The sequence below is a fragment of the Odocoileus virginianus genome, chromosome 17 (assembly GCF_023699985.2).
Source record: "Odocoileus virginianus isolate 20LAN1187 ecotype Illinois chromosome 17, Ovbor_1.2, whole genome shotgun sequence".
NCBI lineage: Eukaryota > Metazoa > Chordata > Mammalia > Artiodactyla > Cervidae > Odocoileus > Odocoileus virginianus.
Window position 1 is genome coordinate 48112778 of NC_069690.1, and position 24600 is coordinate 48137377.

The following is a 24600-nucleotide window of genomic DNA, read 5'->3' on the forward strand; positions in this document are numbered from 1 at the left end:
ACAGGAATGGAGGAGTTGCCTATTCCAGGCCCAAATCCTTCCCTGGCTCCCATTAGGACCACGCGTGCGGGCATGTGCGTGGTCAACCACAGCTGGGAACCTTAAAAAGGAAAACCACGGTGGCTTCCCTGGCTGCTCAGACAGTAAAAAGGAAAACAAGGAAAACTGAAGTGGTGGTGGGGTAGTGGGTGGGGGATGGGGGGTGGGGTGAGCAATGTGAGGAGAATAAAAAGAAGCTATGCTAGAGTTCAGCCTATTTCTCTCCCACAAAGGGTACAGAAAGGCGGCAGGGCAGAGACAAAAGAGGGAAATTTCCCTGAAACAGGAGGTCTATTGATCAAATTCCTGAAAAGTGACTTCGTGTCTGGAGGCCTCATGCCGAATCCTAGAAGTTCTGAGGGTTTCCTAAACCAGTCCCCACTCCTGGTTGCAAGTGGGAAGGTGCACAGGTCAGCACAGGACTAGGCAAGTGTTTCAAAGTGAAAGTGGGGAGGGTTGAGGAAGCCACAGTCAGGGTCAGGGTCAGGGCTGGCCTCTGCCCACAGCATGACCGCCCCGGGACCCTGTGCAGTGGCAGCACCACACACGCAAGCCCCACTTCCTCCAACTCAGGTGAGAACCCCGGGAACACCACCACAAGCCTCTGGCCTCTAGTTCCCATACATACTCGATGACACCAAGATATCCACTGCAATGGGTATCGTGTGTGAACCAGCTCAGCTGTTGTATTTGGCTGGACCTCAAAAATATTTGCTGAGTAAATGAAGTGTCTGTTCAGGGCGGAATTGTATTTTCAATTCACCTCACCATTTATACAACACTCCTTTTTTTTTTTTTTGCTATTTATCACCATCTTCTACAGTTGGAGGCAGAGCAGCTAGTATTATCCCCATTTTGTAGCCAAGGAAACCAAGGTTTGGAATCTCTACAGAATCCATTCAAGATCTCATAGCAATTAGATGTCAGGATTAAAATTTGAACACAGGTCCAGTTTTATAGCTCAAAGATTTACACAAAAAGTCTTAGCTCTCAAGAACATTCTAATACAGTCTTCTATCACCTCTGCTGCTAGGTGTCTGAATAAAGTGAACATCTGCAAGTACAAGGGGAATACAGGAGACTTTTAACATACCCCTGACCCTAAGCTGAGAAGGTCAAGGATGAACACAATGAGTAAACATTCAAGTCAAAAAGTGATAGCGTAACAGGGTAACAGACTGTCTCAGCTGCACAGTGACTGCAGATTATAGATAAGTTCCTTGCTCTCTCAAGACCATTTTGAAAGAGGAAAAACTTGCTGAAAGATGGGAGCATGAAAAGATCTTTATTATACATGAAAAGTGATGTGATATTTTAATAACAAGCCCAGATGTGTTTCTGCTGTGATCCCACTGCCTTTCATTGATGTCCATCCCAGGGAGGGGCCCGCTCTGGTCAAGGTCACTGTGCTCACAGCTGGTACCCAATACCAGGAGCTGGTTTTAATAAAAGTCAGCTGGTATCTGCAATGCAAACAGGAGGGGGCCTACAGGATGGATATAAAAGGTCATCAGCATGAACTACAAAAACCCAGAGTCTGCATGTCCTGATCCCAAGGTGTATCTGGAGACAGACTTTCCCTACCACAGGAGGGAGGGTTCAAAACCTCCATATTTATTTGCCGAAAGTGTGCAAGATTCCACAATGATAACCAGGTAAGAAATGTCCTTGGCAGCCAAGGGGAAAGAATTTTACACTTGATCTTAGCCAAAAGGCAGAGAAGCGATGGGGAAAGAATTTTAATGTATTATAAAAATAACACTAATTCAAGATGAAATACTGTTCCCTTTCTGACCATAAGAATGTTGGGTAGAGAAAAACTAATCTGGTCAAAGAATTTGAGTTAAAAGAAACCTGCATCTTTGAGTTCAGTAGCTTCTGAATAGAGGGTGGTCCTGAAGGAGCGAGGCTGTGGACCCCCAGGAATGACCAACTCCCAGGATGGGTGAGGGGCAGGAGGAACCACTTGTACATGAAGGAAATAACAGTCTACAGTCAAGAAGATATGTGAAGAAAGCAAGGTCAATGTGGTGGTTTCTGTTAAGTCTCTTTATGCGTGACTTATGGACAAGATTTGAAGACACAGGTAGAAATTCCCTGGTCACACCTCAACCTCAGGATGCACACTTCACGCAGCGGACCCTGAGGACAGGGGAGAGAACAGAAGAAACCCCACCTGCACGCTGAGAGCCCATTTCCAAAGCACAGTGTTAGGGACTCACGTACGTGACCCACCTACATTTTCCCGAAGCCAGAGACACAGGGGAAGCGGGTCTGCTTGAAAGAAGCTGTTTTCTGTGATCTGCTACTTAGCCTGAGTAACTAAGTCATGGCAGGGCAGGACCCACACCCAGGTCAAAATGCCTCCACATCCACTTGCAGAAATGACAGGCTAATGGCACACAGAGTTACCAAAGATACTGAAAGAGTCTTAAACAGAGTTAACAAGGTAGTGGGGAACTAAGTCCAAATCTCTGAGACGCATCAGCTGAGAGAGGAAACAAGTCAATTCTACTCTCAAGTCCTCACTGATCTACAAGAAATAGCTAAACTCTGACCCATGGTTCTGGTAACCCTGCCAGGCTGCAGGGACTGGAGATCAGAGCCAAGGGTCTACTCAAGACTGGGAGTGGGGGTGGGGCCTGCTATTCAACCCACAACAGTTCTGAGCTCAGGTCATGGCAGGTTACCTCCTCAAGAGGTGAATGAGATATGTAGCCTAACAGGGCCCAGAAGCCTCAAACAGGATAACAAGGGTCCCAGGATGGTGGTTCTCCCAGGCACCTAGAAGAAGAAGAGGAAAATCTCTGAGGCAAAGAACTTTCATCCATGGCCTCAAATTAACTCCACAGAGAAGTATTCAAATACAATGACCAATGCACAAAGACAAGGGGACCTGTAAGTAAAAACACACAAAAGAACAGATAATAAAAGACTTCCCAGGGCAACCATTAAGAAAATAATTTTAAAAGAGTTAAAAATCACTAATTTATTATAAATAGTACACTAGAAAATATCTATTTAATTTTTCTTAAAAGGGAAGCAGTAAATAGAAAACAGAGGAACAAAAATCATGAGTCAGAAAACAGAAAAGAAAATAAATAGCAAAATGGCAGACATAAATCCAATCATAAAAAACTTAAATATGTGAATAAATTCAAAACTCTAATCAAAGGTAAAAGTTGTCAAACTGCAATTAAAAAAAAACCCACAAAAACAAGTTCTACCTATAAGCTATTTACAACAGACAAAAATTCAGGTTCAGAGACACAAATACATTAAAGTAAATGAATGGAAATTAAAGTAAATTAAAGTAAAAGAATGTAAAAAGATACACCAAGCAAAGTATAACCGTAAGAGAGATGTAGTTTTACTAACATGAATCAAAACAGACTTTAAAACAAAGAACAGTAAAAGAAACTAAGAGAGACATTAAACACTGACAGAATGGTCAATCCATCAGAAAGATATAACAACTATAAATATGCATGTATCTAACAACAGTGGGACAAAAAGAAACAAGAATGAATGGTACTGAAGAGAAAAATAAACAATTCAACAATAAGAGTTGGAGACTTCAATAACCCACCATCAAGAATGGACAGAATAGACTCAAATGAGTTCCACCAAATGTAAAATAGACGGCCAATGGGAATTTTCTGTATGTCTCAGGAAACTCAAACAGGGGCTCTGTATCAACCTAGAGGAGTGGGATGGGGAGGGAGATGGGAGGGAGGTTCGAAAGGGAGGGGATATATGTATACTTACGGCTGATTCATGTTGACATTTGACAGAAAACAACAAAATTCTGTAAAGCAATTATCCTTCAATAAAAATATATATATATATATATATATATATAAAAGAATGGACAGAATAACTTGACAAAATAGTGCAGCTACAGATGATATCAGCACCACCAACCAACAACATCAACCAGCTGACTTCTCTCTATGGACACCCACCCAACAACATCAACTTGCTGACATCTACCTATGGAACTCCCACCCAATAACAACAGACTGTATACTACACCACAAAACAGGGACTGTAAAATTTTAAAGATCAGATCCCCCGGAGAAGGGACAGGCTGCCCACTCCAGTATTCTTGGGCTTCCCTGGTGGCTCAGTCGGTAAAGAACCCGCCTGCAATAAGGGAGACCTGGGTTTGATCCCTGGGTTGGGAAGATCCCCTGGAGGAGGGCATGGCAACCCACTCCAGTATTCTTGCCTAGAGAATCCCCTTGGACAGAGGAGCCTGGTGGGCTGCAGTCACAGTGTTGTCAAGAGTCAGACACGACAGAGCGACTAAGCACAGCACACAAAAGCATATAAAGTGTGTTCTGCTACCACACAAAATTGTTAGAATTCAAAAATAGGATTTGGGGACATCTACCACCAATATACGGATATAAACAATGTACTTCTAAATAGGCAATGGGTTAAAGAAGAAATCACAAAGGAAATTAGAAACTACTCTGAGGTATTTGAATGAAAATGCAAACAGGACACAATACAAAACAGCTATAGCAATTCTTGGAGAAAATCTTATAGCTGTTAATGCCTAAAGTAACAAAGAAAGATCTGAGGAACCAACCATACATACACACACACACACACACAGCAAAGTCAACCAAAAGTAAGCAGAAGGAAGATAAAGATTACAGTAGGAATCAATGAAGCAGAAAAAAAAAGAAAAACAAAATCAATTAAAACAATGGATGGTCTTTTGAAAACATCAAGAAATTTATCAAACCTTTAGCTAGACTGGAGATGTACAAGCTTTTTCTGTAAAGGGTCAGATAGTAAATATTTTAGCTTTTCTGCCACATATGGGTTCTGTCAATATTCTTTTTGTTTTGTTTTTTTTTTTGTTTTTACAACACTTTAAAAATATAAAGACCATTTTTAGCTCAGAGGGTATACAAAAACAGGCTGCCAGTGGGTTTGGCCTGTGAGCTGCAGTCTGTGGACTCCTGAGCTAGACAGACCAAGAAAAAGAGAAGACACAAATAACTGATTCAGGAGTGAAAAAATAAGACAGTAGTTCTAACTTCACAAAAGTTAAAAGGACTATGAGAGAGTACTATAAGTAACTACATGCCAAAAATTTAGACACTTTAGATGAAATGAACAAATTTCCAGAAAGACATGAATTACTAAAACTGACTGAAGAAATATAAAATCTGAATAGATCTATAAAAAGTTTAAAAAAAAAGAACTAGTAATTTGAAATCTCCACACAAAAAAGTCCAAACTCAGATGGTGAATGCTATAAACATTCAAAGAATAAGGAACATCCCACCTCTACAAAGTCTCCCAGAAAAATGAAGAGGAAGCATTACTTCCCAGCTCATTCTTTGAGGCTCATATTACCTGATGCCGAAGAAAATAACATCGCAAGAAAAGTACAGACAATATCTCACATGGATATAGATGAAAAAGTCCTTGACAAAATATCAACAAGATATAAAAAGGATTATACACTATAACCAGGTAGGATTTATCCCAGAAATGCAAGGTTGCTTTACTATCTGAGAGCCAATTAATGTCACAGATCATATTGAAAGAAAGAAAGAATCACTACATGATGATCTAAGTGCATAGAGGCATTTCATAAAACCTAATGGTTATTCATGGACTTCCCTGATAGCTCAGCTGGTAAAGAATCTGCAATTCAGGAGACCGCAGTTCGATTCCTGGGTCAGGAAGATCCCCTGGAGAAGGGACAGGCTGCCCATTCCAGTGTTCTTGGGCTTCCCTGGCAGTTCAGCTGGTAAAGCATCTGCCTGTAATGCGGGAGACCTGGGTTTGATCCCTGGGTTGGGAAGATCCCCTGGAGAAGGGAACTACCCACTCCAGTATTCTGGCCTGGAGAATTCCATGGGGTCCCAAAGAGTCGGACATTACTGAGTGATTTTCACTTTCACTTTTCATTCATGATAAAAATTCTTGACAAAGTAGGAAGAAAGGAACTTTCTCAACCCAATAAAAATCGCCTACAAAACCCCTGCAGCCACATCTTAATGGTGAGTTGATGGAATGCTTTCCCCGAGGCTGAAAACAGGGAAGATATCTGCTCCTGTGACTTCTGTATTGATGTCTGGTCAGTGCAATCAGGCAAGAAAGAGAAATAAAAGGCATCCAGATTGGAAAGGGAAAAATTGCCTCCATTTGCAGACAACAAGATTTTGTATTTAGAAAACCCTAAGGGATCCACCAAAAATAAACTACTAAAATTAATAAACAAGTTCAGCAAGGTCACATAAGATCAAGATACAAAAATCAATAGTACTTCTATATATTGGCATTGAACAATCCAAAATAAAACTAAGAAAATAATACATTCACAATAGCATCAAAAGGACAAAATATTGAAGTATAAATTTAACAAAGGAAGTATAAGACTTGTATGGTAAAAATTATAAAACACTGCTGAAAGAAATTAAAGACCTAAATAAACTGATCAGACATCCCATGTTCATGGACTAGAAAACTCAATTTCTCAGCAAAGCAATTCTCCCCAAATTGACCTACTGACTCAATATAATTGAAATCTAAATCTCAATTTGCTTCTTTTGTAGAAATGACAAGATGACCCTAAAATTCATTTGGAAATATAAAAGATCCAGAATGGAAACAATGTTGAAAAAGGAAGAAATATTGGAGGACTTATACTTTCTGACTTCTTTTAAAAATTGAAATATAATTGCTTTACAACAATAGTGTTGTGTTAGCTTCTGCACATTTTCTGACTTTGAAACTCACTACGGGAAAGCTACAGTGGAGACCTAAAGATAAACAGAGATCAGTAAAGCATAATTGAGAACAGAGAAATACCTTTGCAATTATGGTTGATTCAAGGCAGTTCAACAGGAATAAAATAGTCTTTTCAACAAACTGCTAGACAAGTGGATCACCACAGGGAAAAGGTAAATAAGACCCTACACACAAAAAAAAATTAACTCAAAATAGATCACAGACTTGAATGTAAGAGCTAAAACTAAAAAAACCTTGAGGAAAAAACTTAGGAGAAAATATTAGTTATTTTGAATTAAGCAAAGAATTCTTAGATATGATAACAAAAGCACAAATAATGAAAAAGAACTGACAAACTGGGCTTCTTCAAAAGTTAAAAATTTTGTGTTTTAATTTAGGTATAAATTTATCAAGAAAGTAAAAAGACTATCATAGGGAGAAAACATTTGCAAATTCTATATCCAGCACTAACCAGTACCACCCTAAAGATACAACATCCTTCCTGACATTTAAGATCTTTTAGTCTACTGCAGAGGTGAGTGTTACTGCATTTAGCTGAAGGAGCAACCCTGAAAGGAAGTCCTGTGAGTGATGACCACAGAGGGACGATGACCACTGCAGGATGGAGCTCACAGTGGGGGGAGAGCAGTTAAAATGGAGGGAAACAGAAACGACACTTTTCTGAAGCATTTCCATCCAAATCCAGTACCCTTTTTCTGTCTCAGGGTATCCTATATTTCTTTGGCCTTTGGAAAAGAATTTATTAAGGCTATATATGAAAAAAAAAAAAAAACTATGGTAAACAACATATTATACTTAACAGTGAAAGATTTCAGCTCTCTCTTTCAGATTGTGAAGGGAGACAAGAATGCCTATTATCATGATTTCTATTTTAACAATTCACTGGAGACTTGAATCAAAAAAAAAGAAATAAAAGATACAAGGCTGGGGATTTCCCTGGTGGTCCAGTGACTAAGACTCTGAGCTTCCAATGCAGGAGGCCCAAGTTTTATCCCTGATCAGGGAATTAGATCCCACATGCCACAACTAAGAGTTCGCGTGATACAACTAAAGATCCTGCGTGCCACAACTAAGACCCAGCACAGCCAAATAAATAAGTATTAAAAATAAAAGTTACAAGGCTTAGTAGGAAGAGGAAAAATGACTGCTTACATAAACAACCCAAAATAATCAACAGAGAAATATTAGAATTAAAAATTAATTTAATAAGGTTTCTGGATACAAGATCAATAAATAATTTCTTTATATGTACAATGATGCCTCTTAGAGTAGTATCAAGAAAGGTCAAATAACTCTCATATATTGTTGGTGAGAATGTAAAGTGGTATAGTCACTTTGGAAAACATTATGGTAGTTCCTCAAAATGTTAAACATGGAGTTACCACATGACCCAACAATTCCACTCCAGGAAGAACTGAAAACACCTAGCCACACAAAAACCTGTACAGGAATGTTTATAGCAGCATTATTTATAAAAGTCAAAAGTGGAAACAACCCAAATGTTCATCAACTAGTGAACAGATAAAGTGTATATTCATACAAAGGACTGCCATGCAACAACAAAGAGAAATGTAGCACTGACACAAGCTATAACATGACGAACCCTGAAACCATCACGCTAAGTGAAAGAAGCCATTCACAGAGACCGCATTATGTAGATTCCATTTATATGAAATGTCCAGAACAGGCAAATCCATAGAGACAGAAAGGAGGCTAGTGGCTGCCCACAGATGGGAGCTGGGGGAATGAAGGGTGATTACTAATAAGTACGGGGTCTAATTTTGTGGTGATGGAAAAAGTCTAAAATTAGATTGTGGTGACAGTTGCACAACATTGTGAATATACCGAAAACCGTTGGATCGTACACTTTGAATGGGTGGATTTTATGTGAACTGCATCTCAAGAGAACTGATAAAAATGTTTTTTTTTTAATCAAATATCAAGAAATTAATTTAACAAAGGACTGTAAGCCCTCTGTATGAAAACTACTCACGGCTATTGAGATAAATTAAAGAAGATCTAAATAAATCAACAAACATATAGTCATTGTTAGGAAGACTAAATATTGTAAAGAAGCTGTTCTCACCTAATTGATCTATTGATTCAATATAATCCAATCAAAATCCTCAAAGCGGATTTTGTGAAAATGAACAAAATTACTGTAACATCTACCTAAAAATGAAAAAAGATTTTTTAAAAATAATACCAACTACTACATAGATGAACAAGAGAACATTTAGCATGAAATTAGACATTCTATAAAGCTACCCTGTGGTATCAGGGTAGACAAAAGGACAGATTGACAACCCAACTAGAGAGAACACAGAGGCCAGAAACAGGCCACACTCACATTCAGGCTGGGCTAAAGTCAGCTCACAGAGCTGCAAGGAAGGACACAAATCAGCCAGGATGCCTGTTCATTAGAGGGAGTGCAAACTGACCAGCCAACACGGGAACCTGGCAGCATCCACCGAAACTGAACACAGGCACCCGAGGACATTCCAGTTCCATCCCTACATGTGCATTCGTATGTGTGACAAGAGATAAGCACAAGGATTTCTTGGCAGCATTACTCAAACACCCCAATGTCCAAACAGCAGAAGGGATAAGCTGGGTATATTTGTATCATGGAATATTACATAGCAATGAAAAGGAGTGACTGCCATTCCACAAAATAATGTGAACTAGTCTCCAAAATGTAATGTTGTGTGAGATAAGGCAGGCACAGAACACATGATGAATCACATAAATGTCAAAATGACTAACTTAGGGTGTTAGTATCCCAGCTGTCTTGTGGAGAAGAGGAGGGGAATTACTGACAAGGAACAGGAGGGCATGTGTGACACTGGCCATGTTCCATTCCCAGGCTGAGCCATTGGCTGCATTGGAGTGTTCACTTCCTCAAAACTCAACAGACTGCGCACTTATGATCTGTGCTGTGTTTATATGTTAAACAGAAACAAGCAAAATCAATTTCAAGTGGGGTTTACATCAAAATAGAAAAGGTTTAAAAAAAAAAAAGCATCTGGAACATCAAAGAATAACTTCAGGGCCTTCAAGTAAGAGAATATAACTCACGAAGAAGACAAAAAACATTGACCAGAAAGGAAAAGATTACTAAATTAGAACTCCTTAAAGAATTCTGTTCATCAATAGACAGCTTTCAGAGAGTGAAAAGACAAGCCACAGGGTGGGAGAAGCCAGACAGGGAAGATTATACATGATTCCACTTACAAAATCTGCCGAAATAGGAAGGGCAATATTTAGCTTTGGGGAGGACGAAGAAGGCAACTGTGAAAGGGCAAGAAAGGTGCTTCTGAGGTGGTTATTTTCTATGCTAGTTCAGAAATATTTGCCTCATGATAATTTACTGAGCTTTACATTTGTGTTTTATGCTCCTCTCTATGTGTGTTTTTTTTCCATGATGTAAATAATGAAACAAATTAAAATCTGAACATGACAAGGACTGTCACCAGAACCATTCGTATTTGACATTGCATGGGGGCGTCCCAGCCAGGACACTGGGCCAAGAACAAAGAAGAAAAGCATGTGGACCAGAGAGAAAGAGGCAGAGTCTCTACTCACAGATACCATGGTCACTTAACAGTGAGTTCTTAATCGAAAAAACAAAAGGCAAAACAAAACCAACTAAAACAAATAAGGTAATTTATTAAAGTATATTTATAGCAATAAAACTGGGAGATGAACCATTTTTGTTAGCATCAAAACCCATAAAATACTTGGGAAGTATTTTGTTAAATTTATGTAAGACCTGTACATCGAAAACTATAAAATATTTCTGAGAGTAACTTAAGAAGGCCCAAAGAAACTGACAGATATACCATGCTTATAGATTAGAAGATTCAATATTAAGATTCCCAAACAGAACTATAAATTCAATACAATTTCAATAAAAAAGTCCAAGCAGACTTGACAAGCTGATTCTAAAATTTTGCAGAAATCCCAAAAAAGGTAAAGAGATTTGAAACAATTTTGAAAAGGAAGAGCAAAGTTGGAGGATTTACAATACCAGATTTTTTTTCAATTAAATGATGCTGTAGCTTTATCACTATACCTGCTACAGGGTTAAAAGAGATGCATGTACCCCAATGTTCATTGCAGCACTTTTTACAATTGCTAGGGCATGGAAGCAACCTAGACTCCTCTGTCCATGGGATTCTCCAGCATGATCACTAAGCACCCAAATAAATGTTCAACATATTTAGACATCAGGGAAATGCAAGCTAAAACAATGAGATAGAAACACATGTATACTACAAGGGCTCAAATTTAAAATACAGACAATTCCAAGTGTTGGAAGAACATGAAACTACTGGAAGTCTCACAAGTTGCTGGTGGGAGTATAAAATGATTTCAGTCTCTTTGAAAGATAGTCTTGAAATTTCTCACAAAGTTAAATGTACATGTATTGTATCATCCAGCAATCTATCTCTAGATATTACCCATGAGAAATGAGCACATATGTCCATGATAAGACCTGTAGACAAATTTTCATAGCATCTTTACTCATAATAGCCAAATACAGGAAGCAACCTAAATGTCCATCAATGGATGACTATATATATATAGACAATTTGTGGTTTACCCATGCATTAGGATACACTAGTCAGCAATAAAAAAACTGAATTATTGGTATAAGAAACAATATTGAAAAATCTCAAAAACTTACACTGAGCCAACAAAGGCCAACCACAAGAGTACATATTGTATGATTCCATTTACATGAAGTTCTAGAATGGGGGTAAAAATCTAATGTACTGAAAGAACAAATAATATAATTAGATCACTAACCTAAAGAAATCACATTTGTGGTTGCTTCAAGGCATGGGAGAATGACTGCAAAGAGGCATGAGGAAACTTTTTATAGCAATGGAAACATTCTAAACTTGACTAAGTTGGTTTTTATATGTGTGTATACATTTGTCAAACTTATGGAATGTACACTTAAATGAGTGTACTTTGTTATATGTAAGTATTATTCCGTAACACTGATTCTTAAGGAAAGTGAGGGAAAGTCACTCAGCCATGTCCAACTCTCTGCAACCCTATTGACTGTTCAGTCCATGGAATTCTCTAGGCCAGAATATTGGAGTGGGTAGTCTTTCCTTTCTCCAGGGGATCTTCCCAACCCAGCGATCCGAACCCAGGTCCCCCGCATTGCAGGCCGATTCTTTACCAGCTGAGCCACAAAGGAAGCCCTTTTAAAGTATAATGTCTCTAACAAAGTACACTCAGCATTGGGCTTCCGGTTCAAGATGGTGGAGTAGAAAGATGTGCACTCATCTCCTGTGACAGCACCAAAATTGCAACTGTCTAACGAACAACCATCAACAGGAGGCTGCTGGAACCCACCAAAAAGTACACTCAGTGTTTAGAAAAAAATTAATTTGAGTTCATTCCATGACACTTTTTGAAAATATTATAATTCTGGGTTTGTTGCATAAGCTCCACAGCAGGAATACCAGAAACGCTCAGTATTATATATTACACAATATCATCATCCTCTGAACATACTATTTTCACCATTCTAAGTTCCCTTCTAGTCTCTATCTATATGCATATATAATTTTTCAACAGCCATAATTATAGCATAAGAAAAACACAAAAATAACTTAGAATCAAACATGCAATTTTACTATATATAAAAAAATTCAAGTTGTGCATCTCTCTCTGCTGACAGCGCTCCCAACAGAACCCAAAACCTACATGCTGCAAATGCCCCTGCCCCTGCTTCTGGCTCTGTCCTGGGTGGGTGGAGGAAGGAATTCCTTTGGGAGAGAAGACAAGAATCCCCTCCCACCAACAGGAGACTGGCAGGAAGGCAGGCAGAGGGAGTCTAGAGGGGGAGGACACGCCTGGCACTGTCCGTGGTCCTGGTCCGCCCAGAGCACACGCATGCAGAGCAGATGGTGCCCCCTCTGGGGTGGAATCCACACCATCTTTCCTTACAACTCTGCCACCTCTCTGCAAGTCCACCCAGGTGGTAGGCTCTGCAGGGCAGAAGCTTGGACTTTAGTGCCCACCAGGCCCAGGACGCTACTGCAGGAGGCAGAGGCTTCTGCTTTTACAGTGCCCACAGTTTGGTAAGATAGAGAGGGACAGTGAAACTGGCAGTAAGGGCCAGACACGGCAGTGGACAAGATGACCACTCAGACCTCGGGAGTCCAGTGGATGGAGTGCCTGGGACAACACGGTCCAGCACCAACCTACTTGGGAATAAAAACATGGATGCCACCGGGGCTGGATACAGAAGAACCACTGTGGAGCTCCTTAAAGCCAAGTCTGCTGAGGAGACCTGGAGTCTGAGCCCCTGCAGCGATGGGCCCCAAATCTGCATTTCTAGCAGGCTCTCTCCCTGGCCAGCGGGTTCTGGAACCAGCGCTGGGGAGGAGCAGCCCAATAAATACCTGGGTCACTTCCCTTCCCCAAGCCTTAAAATGAAAACACTCTGCACACATAAAAAATATCTCAAAAGCTCACTAGTGTCTGAAGCATCTTCTCTTTTAAAACATCAAGTCCGGTGGCACTTGGCAATAACTACAGCTTTCCAGGCACAACAGGTTATGGTGCCGACAAAACAAGAATATGTTGGGCGCCGAGTGACTGACGTAGAGAAAGTGTGAGTAGCAAGGGTGCCAAGATTTCTCAGGTCTTTCTTCAACTCTTCTCTGTCTTCCCTCTGTTCAAGAAAAACCCTTCTGAACAGGAGTGTTAAGAATGACTATCTCGTCTTTCAAAGAACAGGAGTAGAAGAGTCTATACACATGAATCTTTACCAATTTGCAGCTGCCATCAAATAAGGGGTCACCCCTTCCTCTCCCCCTCAATAAACCAAGAGCCTAATCTACTTCCCAGGGATGCTGCTTGAGCTTTCTGGGAAACAGCCATCACTAAAGCACATGGCCCTGCTCCTGAGCTAACTGATACCCTTCAGGTCTTGGGTCCACACAGTCCATAATTTTTCTCTAAGGAAAGAAGAGACAGGGGGAGCAGAAAGGAAAGTGAGTGGTGTGTTTAGATGTTTATAATTGAACTGAACTTCAGTGGTTTTCAAATCAAAGTATAACTTTAAAACATGGCAGAAGTATCTTTGATGTGAAAACCACTGAAGTTCAGCTCAATAATAAACATATTCATATGAAAACACACAACCTCCTCTGCACCAGCAGCTATAAGACAGGGGAGAGGACTCAGGGACAGCGAGATGGCAAGAGATGGGAGCTGGAGGGTCCCCAGCGCCTCATGCTCTGGCTATTCCTGGCCTGGTTGCCCCTCTCCTGGGGCTTCCAAGCAATGTGTCTCCTGCTTGGGGTTGAGGGGCAGCAACGCTTACCCGTGGAGCTGAAATTCAGCAGCCTCCAACTGTTCCAGACCTGAACACACAACATTTCTCAACTGCTTTCTAAAGTTGTAGCAGATTCTCTTTAGCTGATAACAATATTCTTTTCTGAATGATCCCATACTAAAATTGTCAAGTCAAACAGAAAAATCAGGTGGTCACAGAGAACTATATTAAATAGTCTATGATAAACCATAATGGAAAAGAATATGAAAAAGAATATATATACATACATATACAGTTACTTTGCTGTATAGCAGAAATTAATACAACATTGTAAATCAACTATACTTCAGTAAGAAGTAAGGTGGCATGTGTTGTAGAGACAGGAGAAACAAAGTTCCTCACTCGGTTGGCAACATCTGCATTTAATAAGTTACTGGCAAGTGTGCCATTGCAAATATAGTGAAAATAACACTATTCAGTAGCCTTGTGGGAACCACCATGCCCTGTGGTCAAAAGCTTTGCTCTCAAGAAACCTCAAAGTAAAGTGCGTGGTCTCGTGTTCCACTCCCAGGAGGTACGTGGCGGGAGGCACTCACTCCTCTCCCTTCTATGTCCACATTCCTCCCCCTCCCCACAGCGCAGTGAAGAATTGGAGGGGAAATAGAAGTACAAACCACTAATATCTACACCAGCCAATATTTCCACTTACCAGAAGTTTGGAAAAAATGTTTAATGGCAAAAGAGGCTGAAATCACTTTTCCAGTCACCTGTAAATCAGTTAGTTAGAAGACCTCCCTTCCCCCGATCCTGTAACCCAGTTCCTTCTCTGATCCTATAAATTAAAAAAGCCAGACTGAGGTGGGCATGGCACAGGCAGGACTCAGCTTGGCCCAGGGCCCCCTGTCCCACATCTCCTTTTAGACCCAAAGGTGACGGGGTGGGGGCAGGGTGGCACAGAGCCAAGAACACGAGGGTCCAGAACAGTCTCTCCTGGAACACAATGGCCAGCCCAGAGAGCAACGAAAGGCCACAACTGCACAGGAACTCTCGGGGAGAATAGCCAGCAGCCCCAGGACTGACCACAAGCTCCAGGAGCCTGCGGAGCCGCAGATGCCCTGGGGAGGGCCGTCATGCCCATGCACACCAGGAAGGTCTGCAGAGCTGCTGGGAGGACTAGGGAAAAGCGACGCCAAAGGATTAAGCTTCTCTTCACCCCTGAGGCTGGGAGAGAGCTGGGTTTTTAACTGGCCAGAAACACAGGACACCTGGAAACAGGTCTCTCCCAGACCCAGCAGAGACGACCTACCTGTGGATAGAAGGGCTCAATCCCAGGAGTGGAGGCCCCACACCTCCTGGCTCGCCTGCTGCCATGGTCCCTGGACCATGTGGTCTGGCCTCCAAGGGAGCAGAGAGCCATAAACAACCATTAATGAACCTGAGAGGACCCAGGGCACAAAACAAAGCGGCAGTCCTCCAGAGTTGCTGGAGGAAAAAAACAAAAAAGAGGAGCTCTCAAAGGCGCCCAAGGACGTGGAGGAATGGAAAGTATACAGCTGACTTCTAACAGCAAAGGCGAAGACAGAACGGGTGGTCACAGCTCACAACTGAGTAATGAACTGGAGGGTCAAACTATAAAATGCAAAGTTACAGAGAAACAGAAATCGAGAGGGAAGTGAGCAAACGATAAGACCCGGCATTCAAACACCGGAAACCAAAGAAAGAAACAAGGTGCAAGGAAGGAATTAACAGCCAACACAGAAAATTTCATTTCATTGGAAAAAAACCGTGAGTCTGCATTTTAAAAGAGCTCACCATATTCCAGAAATGATTCCTGACACACAGGGGAAAATTACCAAATTCCAAGAAGATGGAAAAAAATCTTATAAATCTTCGGTAACAACCATATTTTAAAAACCAACAAGTTTCAACTGATACAGAAGCATGCGACAAAATCCAACACCTTCCACACGATAAAAATTCTGAGCATTTTAGGAATGGAAGACAACACACAATGTGAAAGGTTGGTGCTTCCTCCCAGGTCAGGAGAGGGTAAGGATGTCTGCTCCACACGCACAGAAGTTCCAGCCAGAGCAATAAGGCAAGAAGGCAAATAAAAGGGCATCGAGATCAGAGGGGAAGAAATAAAACTGCCCCCCGTTTGCAGATGATGTGATTGTCCATCTAGAAAATCCTCTGGAATCTACTCTAAAAACCTAGAACCAGTGAGTTCTGCAAGATCAACAGATAAAATAATCACATTTCTAGATGCTAACAATGAACACAGAAATTAGAGATGCTATGTTCATGAACAGGTGCTCCAAAGGAAATGAAATATTTTTGTGCAAATTTAACAAAATATGTCCATGATCTGTATTGTGAAGAACCACAAGATGTTGATGAAAGAAATCAAAGATGATGTAAGCAAATGCAAAACACATGTTTAGGAAAGGACACAGACACCCCCTTCTAAGTAGGAATTTATTTCCTGACGGCAGTGCCCAGGTCACAGAGTGGGTTCTCGGTCTGAAGGCTGTAGACAGAGCCCTCGAGCCCCCACGGGAGGTGCCAGGCCTGCTGCCCGGGTTCCCTCTGAGGCGAGTCCCCGTGTCCCCGAGCTTTGTGCTTTGCCTCTCAGGTTTGGAGGGACTGTCCCTGAGGACTTCACCTTCCCATGAGGGGATGGGCATCAACCTCCTGCTCACCTGAAACACCCTCTGAGACCACTGGGATCTTTGTGTGACTCACTTTCTCTCCAAGGTGAATATCCTTGGACACATCGGGGACTGGAAGTGACACTGAGGTTGCCCCGGGTGGCCCTTCCAACCCACTCGAAAGGCACTGCTGGCCCCCAGGCAGCAGCCTATAGGACAGCTACTAAGAGCACGTTCTCTGAAGGACCGCACTACAGCGATGGGCGCTGAAAGTCCATGTGTAAACAGACTCAGAAGATCGCTCTCCATGGAAATGACAGCCAACAGGATGGCTGGGTTCCAAGATAAGTGTAGAGAAGTAACTAATTCAATCTAACATAACCATTTATATTGAACACATAAACCCAAACCCCACTCATTCATTTCACAACCATCTATTAATATCTACTATTTGCCACGTTCCAGGTGCTTCAGAAACATCAGGGGAAAAACAAGCCCTACTCCCTTCGGTGTGGAGCTGGTATTCTACGAGGGAAGGCAAACAAAGACGATAATAAAGGACACAGCACTGAAGGTGAGAAACGTTGCGTGCAGAAGTGAAGTGCAGGGGCAGGGACATCCCAGACGCAGGCAGGTCCCACCACCAAGCAGGGTCCGAGAGTATCACTGAGAAGCCAGAGGGGACGGTAGGCCAGGCGAGTTCTTGAGAGTCAGAGAAATGGCGGGGCCTGGGTCGGGGGGTGTGGGCGCGGGAGGCACAGCAGCTGCTGTCAGGGGAGGCTGGGGAGGCGGCGACTTCAGGACCTGAAGTCGCCCGAGCTTTGGCCTTTGCTGTCTCCATCTGTCTGTCCGCTGCTGCATGCCCTGCACCCGCTGAGGCACCTGGCACATCCAGGTAGCCATCTGCTGAATGAATGAGCTCTGCTCCAGGAGCAGCATGGGAGCTGACCTTCAGCTACACTACTGCTCCTGATGAAATACGTTCTGAATCCAGACCCAGTCACCAGACTGCATCCCAGGAAGCTAACAAGTCAAAATACAACCTCAATGCCCCAGCAAAGGGGCCTCATGAGCCCAATCCTTATGCAGAAACGGTCCATTTTGACACAGGCTGTGGTCATGCTGCGCTGGTATCACTCCTGCACTGAGATAGAACACACTGGTCAGGCTCAAGCCGGGTGTTCGCTGGAGACCACAACCACCTTCTCCTGGCAAGCACATGCTCAGGGCGCCAAGGCCCACTTCCCACACCCCCTGCCCAAGGAAGGCCAGGCCAAAGGAGAGGTCTCTACAGGAGGCCCTGTGGGCCATCCCACATAGGAGACGCCTTCTTCATCAAGTGACCAGAGGGCTTCATCAGGGTTGGGGCACAAATCACAGGTACCCAAGGAGGCAGCGAGAAGAAGGCAGTGCCCCTACTGAGATTTCTGGACAGACGCTTGGCCCAACACCATCACTCAGTTTAAAGGGCATTCTACAAAAGTGCCTGGGAATCTATGAAAACATCAAGATGAAGAAAGTCAGGGAGGGCCTGCAGAATGTTCCAGATGAGGAGATGAGAGACTTGCAGGTAAAGGCAACATGCATTCTGGGGCCTTAGGTGACTGTGAAGGAGGCGGGCACTAGGACCAGCCACCTGTTGGCAAGACCTCCTTGCTCTGGGTCAGAGGAGATGTCCTTGTTTGCAGGAAATAGACACGGAAGGGCTCAGGGATGATGGGGAATGGGTCAGCAATGCTGCCCTTGAAAACAGAGCTTTCTGTACTATCCCTACAACCTTCCTCGCAGTTGGAAAGGGAAGTGGGCAAAAAGATACAAACACACATCATGAAAAAAGGAAACCCACATGGCCAGTCAACGTGGGGTGATGCTGACCATGGCTCGAGATCAGGGCGCACGCATCAAAGCAGAGTGAGGCTCCACTCTGCTCCCGCCTGCTGGGCGAGAGCTGAGAGCTGAGGGCACCGGTGCTGGGGAGGCTCGGGGCCCACAGTGACCTGCCAGGAGGGACACGTCTCCAGCCACATGGCAGCACACGGGTCCTCTCCTGTAGATAAACTGCTCGTCCCCTGAGGCCTGGGCACTCACAACCCCGGAGGAACTCTCGTATGTGTACAACAGGGGGTGTGTGCAAGAACGTCCCCAGCAGCTATGCACAAGGGCAAGAGCGTGGAAACGGCCTGGGTGCCCGTCAGTGTGAGCACGGGTGAATACGCGCAGTGTGTTTGCCCGGTGGAATGTTGTACAGCAGACGAATGAATGAGCTGCAGACAATAGAGAAACAGAACGGAACAGAAAGTCTGGAAATAAACCTACACTGACACGGCCAATTGATTCTCAACAAAGCACCGGGGCAATACAACCGCGAAAAGAAAGTCTCTTCAACACTGGTGCAGCTTAATATCCATATGAAAAAATTAACCCCTGCTTCCTACCACAGGAGACACAGAAATGAACACAAAGTGGATAATGGGTCTAAATATAAAAATAAGAAAACAAGAGAATAACTTCTTTGGGGCAAGCAGAGATGTCTCAGAAAAAAAAAATTAACTATAAAAAGAGAAAAATCAGTGATTTTAACTTCATCAAGATTTAAAACTTCAGCTTATCAAAAAGACACCATTAAAATATGAAAAGGCGAGTCACATGGGGAGAAAATACTCAGGAAGCAGGTATCTGACAAAGGACTTGTATCCAGAATACATACCAAACACTGACAACCAATAAGACAATCCAGTTTTTTTTTAAATGGGCAAAGATTTCAACATCACAAAAGAGGATTTATGAATGGCCTGTAAACCGATGAGAAGGTGCTCAACATCACTAGCCATCAGGGAATGTAAATGAAAACAAATGAGATGCACTTCGACTCTGCTAGAGGGGTTGAAGCCAAGGCTGACGCATCAGTGCTGGGAGAATGTGAAGCAGAGAGATGGGCCACTTTACCTGTGGTTCCTCAACCCCGCGCCTTTCATCTTCCCAAGAGAAACAACACACGCCCACAGGAACACTTACATCGGGATGTTTATGGCACTTTTATTAAAATAACCCAAACTAGTGACTGCTTGAATGTTGACCAGTAGTAGCATGACCAGCATGGTACCTTCATACCACTGATTAAAACAGAGAACAGCCCGCCAGCACTCACAGTCACAGGTGACCACGACGTGGTGTGGATGCTAAATGCAGGTGCTCACACCTCGTGGCCTCTGTATGGGAGCAGCTCTGGTTGATGGAATCATCATCTGCTCCAATTCGGCTGTGAGTGACAGGGGTGTGTACAGGTGTCAGAACCCTCACATTGCTCATTTTGTACACCATTTTCACATTTTGATGCAAAATGAAAATCTTGCATTTCACTGTATATAAATTCTCCCTCAATTAAAAAAACAAAACAAAACAGAATGAACTATAATGATGTGCAACAATATGGATAAACCTTAACAATATAAGCTTTAAAAGTTGCAAAATATTTTATACAGCCTGGTACCCTTTTTATAAAGTTAAATACAACTAAAAATTTTTAATTGGTTCTTTTTCATATTTGCTTAGACACCAAAAAGTTCAGCAGCTGGTGGGGACAGGGCATTGTATGGTGGTCGCCAGGAATGGAAGGCAGTGTAAATAAGGTTGGAGCAGGAGTTAGCACTAGTCTTGGACGGCAAGATTACGGGTGCTGAGTGTTAGCAAAAGAAACATGGGCACAGAAACAAATAAGGAGATGGATGTACGGACCAGCAACCAGGATGTGTCCTGAACCCAGGGTCAGGGTTCATCCAGTTCTGTGCCCCTGAGACCCGGGGACCTACGTTCACAAAGAGGGAAAGGAATTACCATGGAAACTGGAAAATGAACTAGGATTTCTGCTCAGAACCTACAGGATACTACACAGCTGTCACAAGAAGAAAACGACTGCCTTACTTTGCACTTCAGAGAAGGGGAAGGGCTGCAAGTATGGAGCCCAGGGTCCAATTTCAGGTGTTGGAGGTAGAGCACCAGGATGAATCCAGATGCAAAACCACAAAGATCAAAAATCAGAGAAACAAATCAGACAGACGGAGGAGAAGGAGCCCCAAGGGCAGAGGTCAGACGAAAGGAGTGCAGCCCCACCCTGGGCCCCAGGCCTGGAGGGCCGAGGGGAGGCCACCCGCAGGTAAATGTTCCCAGAGTGCCGCCAAAAAGAAAATCTACACATCATCATTTGTCATGCTATCAAAAATTCTTTATGAACATTACAGTGATTTTCTCATACAGATTGACCACAATTCCCTTTACCATTATTCTACTGTCCAGTATTAACTTGTTTCCATTAACTAATTTTCCATCACAGTTAATAACACTAAAGCTTCTTTGTGCATATTATCTTTTTCAGAATTTCAAGGATACCTAGAGTGAAATTCAGGGTCCAGAGCATAAGCCTTTTTAAAGTTCTTAGTACAAAATGCAAAAATCATGCTGTCAATGTTACCAGTTCACAAGGCATTTCCAAACACTGAGTATCTACATGTTTAGAGAACTTGGTTAATTTGATTTTTAAAAGTAGTATCATATGACTCAGCAATTCTGCTGCTGGGCATACACACTAAGGAAACCAGAATTGAAAGAGACACATGTACCCCAATGTTCATCAAAGCACTGTTTATAATAGCCAGGACATGGAAGCAACCTAGATGTCCATCAGCAGATGAATGGATAGGAAAGCTGTGGTACATATACAAAATGGAATATTACTCAGCCATTAAAAAGAGTAACATTTGAATCAGTTCTAATGGGGTGGATGAAACTGGAGCCTATTATACAGAGTGAAGTAAGTCAGAAAGAAAAACACCAATACAGTATACTAACGCATATATATGGAAGTTAGAAAGATGGTAACAATAACCCTGTATGCGAGACAGCAAGACAGACAAAGATGTATTGAACAGTCTTTTGGACTCTGTGGGAGAGGGCGAGGGCGGGATGACATGGGAGAATGGCATTGAAACATGTAAATTATCATATGTGAAATGAATCGCCAGTCCAGGTTCGATGCATGATACAGGATGCTTGGGGCTGGAGCACTGGGATGACCCAGAGGGATGGGATGGGGAGGGAGGTGGGTGGGGGGTTCAAGATAGGGAACACATGTACCCCCATGGTGGATTCAAGTCAATGTATGGCAAAACCAACACAATGTTGTAAAGTAAAATAAACAAGTTAATTAACTAAAAAAAAAAAAGTAGTACCAAACTAATTCGTGTTTGATCACAAATGACGTAACATTTTTAAAATCACTGCTTGCATATCTACCTTTGAAAGTCTCCACTCCTGTCCCTTTCTGTTTATCTACTACTCATTATTCTTTGTGTTTTCTCACCAATTTGCATGAATTATTTCTATTAAAGGCGATTAATCTTTTAAGTATTGGGTCAGTCAACACCTTCTTAGTTTATCTTCACTTTGTCTATATGTTTCTCTGTTGTGCAATTTTCTGTTTTTATGTAACCCCATTTATCAAAAAATCAATCCACTCAATAGGCACTACAGCAATTACACAGAAAAAACTTAGCAACCTGAGAGACTGATTGTAACATATTAGAACAATGATTTTAAAGAACTACACTAAAATGTAATATCTCTTAATTACTGAACCAACATACAGTCAGACATTTAAATAAAACAAAGTTACTTACCGCATCCAAGAAGCAAAGGTAAGACCCTGAGCTCTGTGCTATTGCTTGATTTTTAGAATATCCGACTGTTTAAAAGAGAAAAGGAAAAGCTCTATTAGAATTCAGTTTTAGTGGATTCTCTTGCATAAAACTTACTGCGATACACATGGTAGGAAAGTTAGGAACACTCCACACTGCCAAGTAAAAAATCAGACCAATTTAGATGAAACTAAATGCAGTAAATATAATGATAACAGACAACAGTCCACCTAGTACCAGTGTTAAGACAGAATGTGCTCACAGAAGGAAAATAAAGCTGGCAAACATGTATCCAGCACAGCACTAAGGTAACCCTGGGGAGTATTTTTAAAACACAAAATTACAATGTCTCTGAATAGAACTGGCAGAAACACTTCCTCTAGAAGTCTCTGCTGATAAAAGTCACTTTACAGTTACCTGACAGATGGGGCCACAAACACATGAGAGATCGGCTGGTAGAAGCAGCTCATTGGACTGGACGCTTCACGGGCACAGATATCACTGAGCACGTGTTCTAGGGATGAGTTACAGGCCCTGTCAGAGTCCACTCTTCCTACATGTCCTGGGAGCCCCCCCAGCTCCCCCAGGAGGTGCAGACCCAACTTCACCAAGACGTGACTGGCACAAGAACCCCCCACGGAATGGAAAATAGACCACATGTATGAAAATCCTGGCCGCACACAGAGTTGGCGCCCCTTGCACTGCTGAGCACTGGGACAGCACATGGAGCACAAAGGCTGCAGATTCACCTGGGCCTGGGAATCAGGGAAGCGGTGCCCCGGGGATGGGGGCGCTTCCAGGGCCGGTGAGGTCAGGTCTGCCTCAGGGCGCTGGCTGCAGGGTGTTCAGTTTGTGGAAAAATAATTGAGCTGTACTTTGATGATAGGTGTGCTTTCCTACATGGATATTACATTCTAATAAATGGCTTAAAATCCTCATCTTCAAAGAGATTACAACTGAGTTGGAAAGAGAGGTAACCGAAAACCTATGTAAGGTGCCAAACAAATGGTGGGAGGCGCTAGGGAGGCTTATGGAGAGGAGAGGAGACCATGGCAGAGGGGGTCAGAGAGACAACATGAGTTTAAATTGAGAGAATGAGGTTCCCAGTGATGGATTGGGCAGTGAGCAGCATGTGGACCAGAGACAGCTCCCACAGGGAGGGCGGCTAGGAAAGGCTTCAGAACAGAAGAGAGTGCAGAAATCAACACACAGCAGGCCTGGTCTGCATGCCGAGGGCAGGGCAGGTTAGAGGAGGCACTGGGTCCCAAAGAAGGAGCCAAGGGGCCTTTGAGGGGCACAATTCCCACCTCCCTAGAAAAGAGGCTCCGGTACCCTAATCGCATTACAGAGACGCTTAGATTTGGGGCCACCCAGGAAAGTCACACAAAGTACAGCAGATGTGTGCAGAATTAAAACAATAAATCACTCTGACTCAAAGCTGAGATGACCTGAAGACTGTGGTCAGTCCCAGGGGACACCAGCAAAGGTCTTCCCCAGGCCTCAGCCCAGGTGTTCCCCAATTTTCTGCAGTAAGGGGAGCAGGAGGAGAAAGCAGATCCCTCCTGTTACTCGGCCGCGCTCTGGAGCAAATCGCACTGCGACCGCAAGGATGGATTGCGGCCCTCGCGCAGAGCTTCAAAGGGTATGGCCCAGAGCAGTGTCTCTGGCTGTCATCACGTGAGGCAGCACCTCAATTTCCAGCATTAATCCTAGAGCTGGGCCAACCCAAACCAGTGAGTAGGACTGTCACAGATTTCAAAGAACCTGTTCAAAGAACAGGTATGACAAGCAAGCAAAGGAAAAGCACAGAAGGGGAGGCAGGGGCCGGCCTCCTGACCCCTGGAGATGGATTAGCAGCTAGAGCTGAATCTCCATCATCACCACAAAGCAAGGTAGGCCCAGAGAAAGAGCTCATGGAATCAAAACAGAAAAAACGGGAAGAGACTTTTCATAATCACTTTGAAATCAGCAAGACAGTGGTTTTATTGGTGTTGGGTTTTAGAAGGGGAAAAACTGACCCCAAGAATTTGGGTAATGAAGGAAAACGCAGCTACCAAGGAAGCTGAAAGTTTCTCACGATGAGTCTTGTGTTTGGCAAAGATAAGGAATTTGCTTTAATATTATTGCCTTGAAA

At 42.8% G+C, this 24600-nt stretch overlaps 1 protein-coding gene across 9 annotated transcripts in view; it reads right to left on the reverse strand.

Moving 5' to 3' along the window:
* The window catches only part of B3GNTL1 (UDP-GlcNAc:betaGal beta-1,3-N-acetylglucosaminyltransferase like 1), a 128128-nt gene that overhangs the window by 85075 nt on the left and 18453 nt on the right, over positions 1 to 24600 (reverse strand). For 8 of the 9 annotated variants that reach the window (XR_011492411.1, XM_070479755.1, XM_020907285.2 and 5 more), the window contains one exon: positions 22449 to 22513. Coding sequence is in view for 7 of the 9 variants with exons in the window: in XM_070479755.1 (XP_070335856.1) it covers positions 22449 to 22513 (65 nt within the window). In the remaining 2 variants the exon portion in view is untranslated. Of the gene's footprint in view, positions 1 to 2729; positions 2910 to 22448; positions 22514 to 24600 lie in introns of those variants that run through there. The other variant, XM_070479758.1, reaches the window with a different exon arrangement.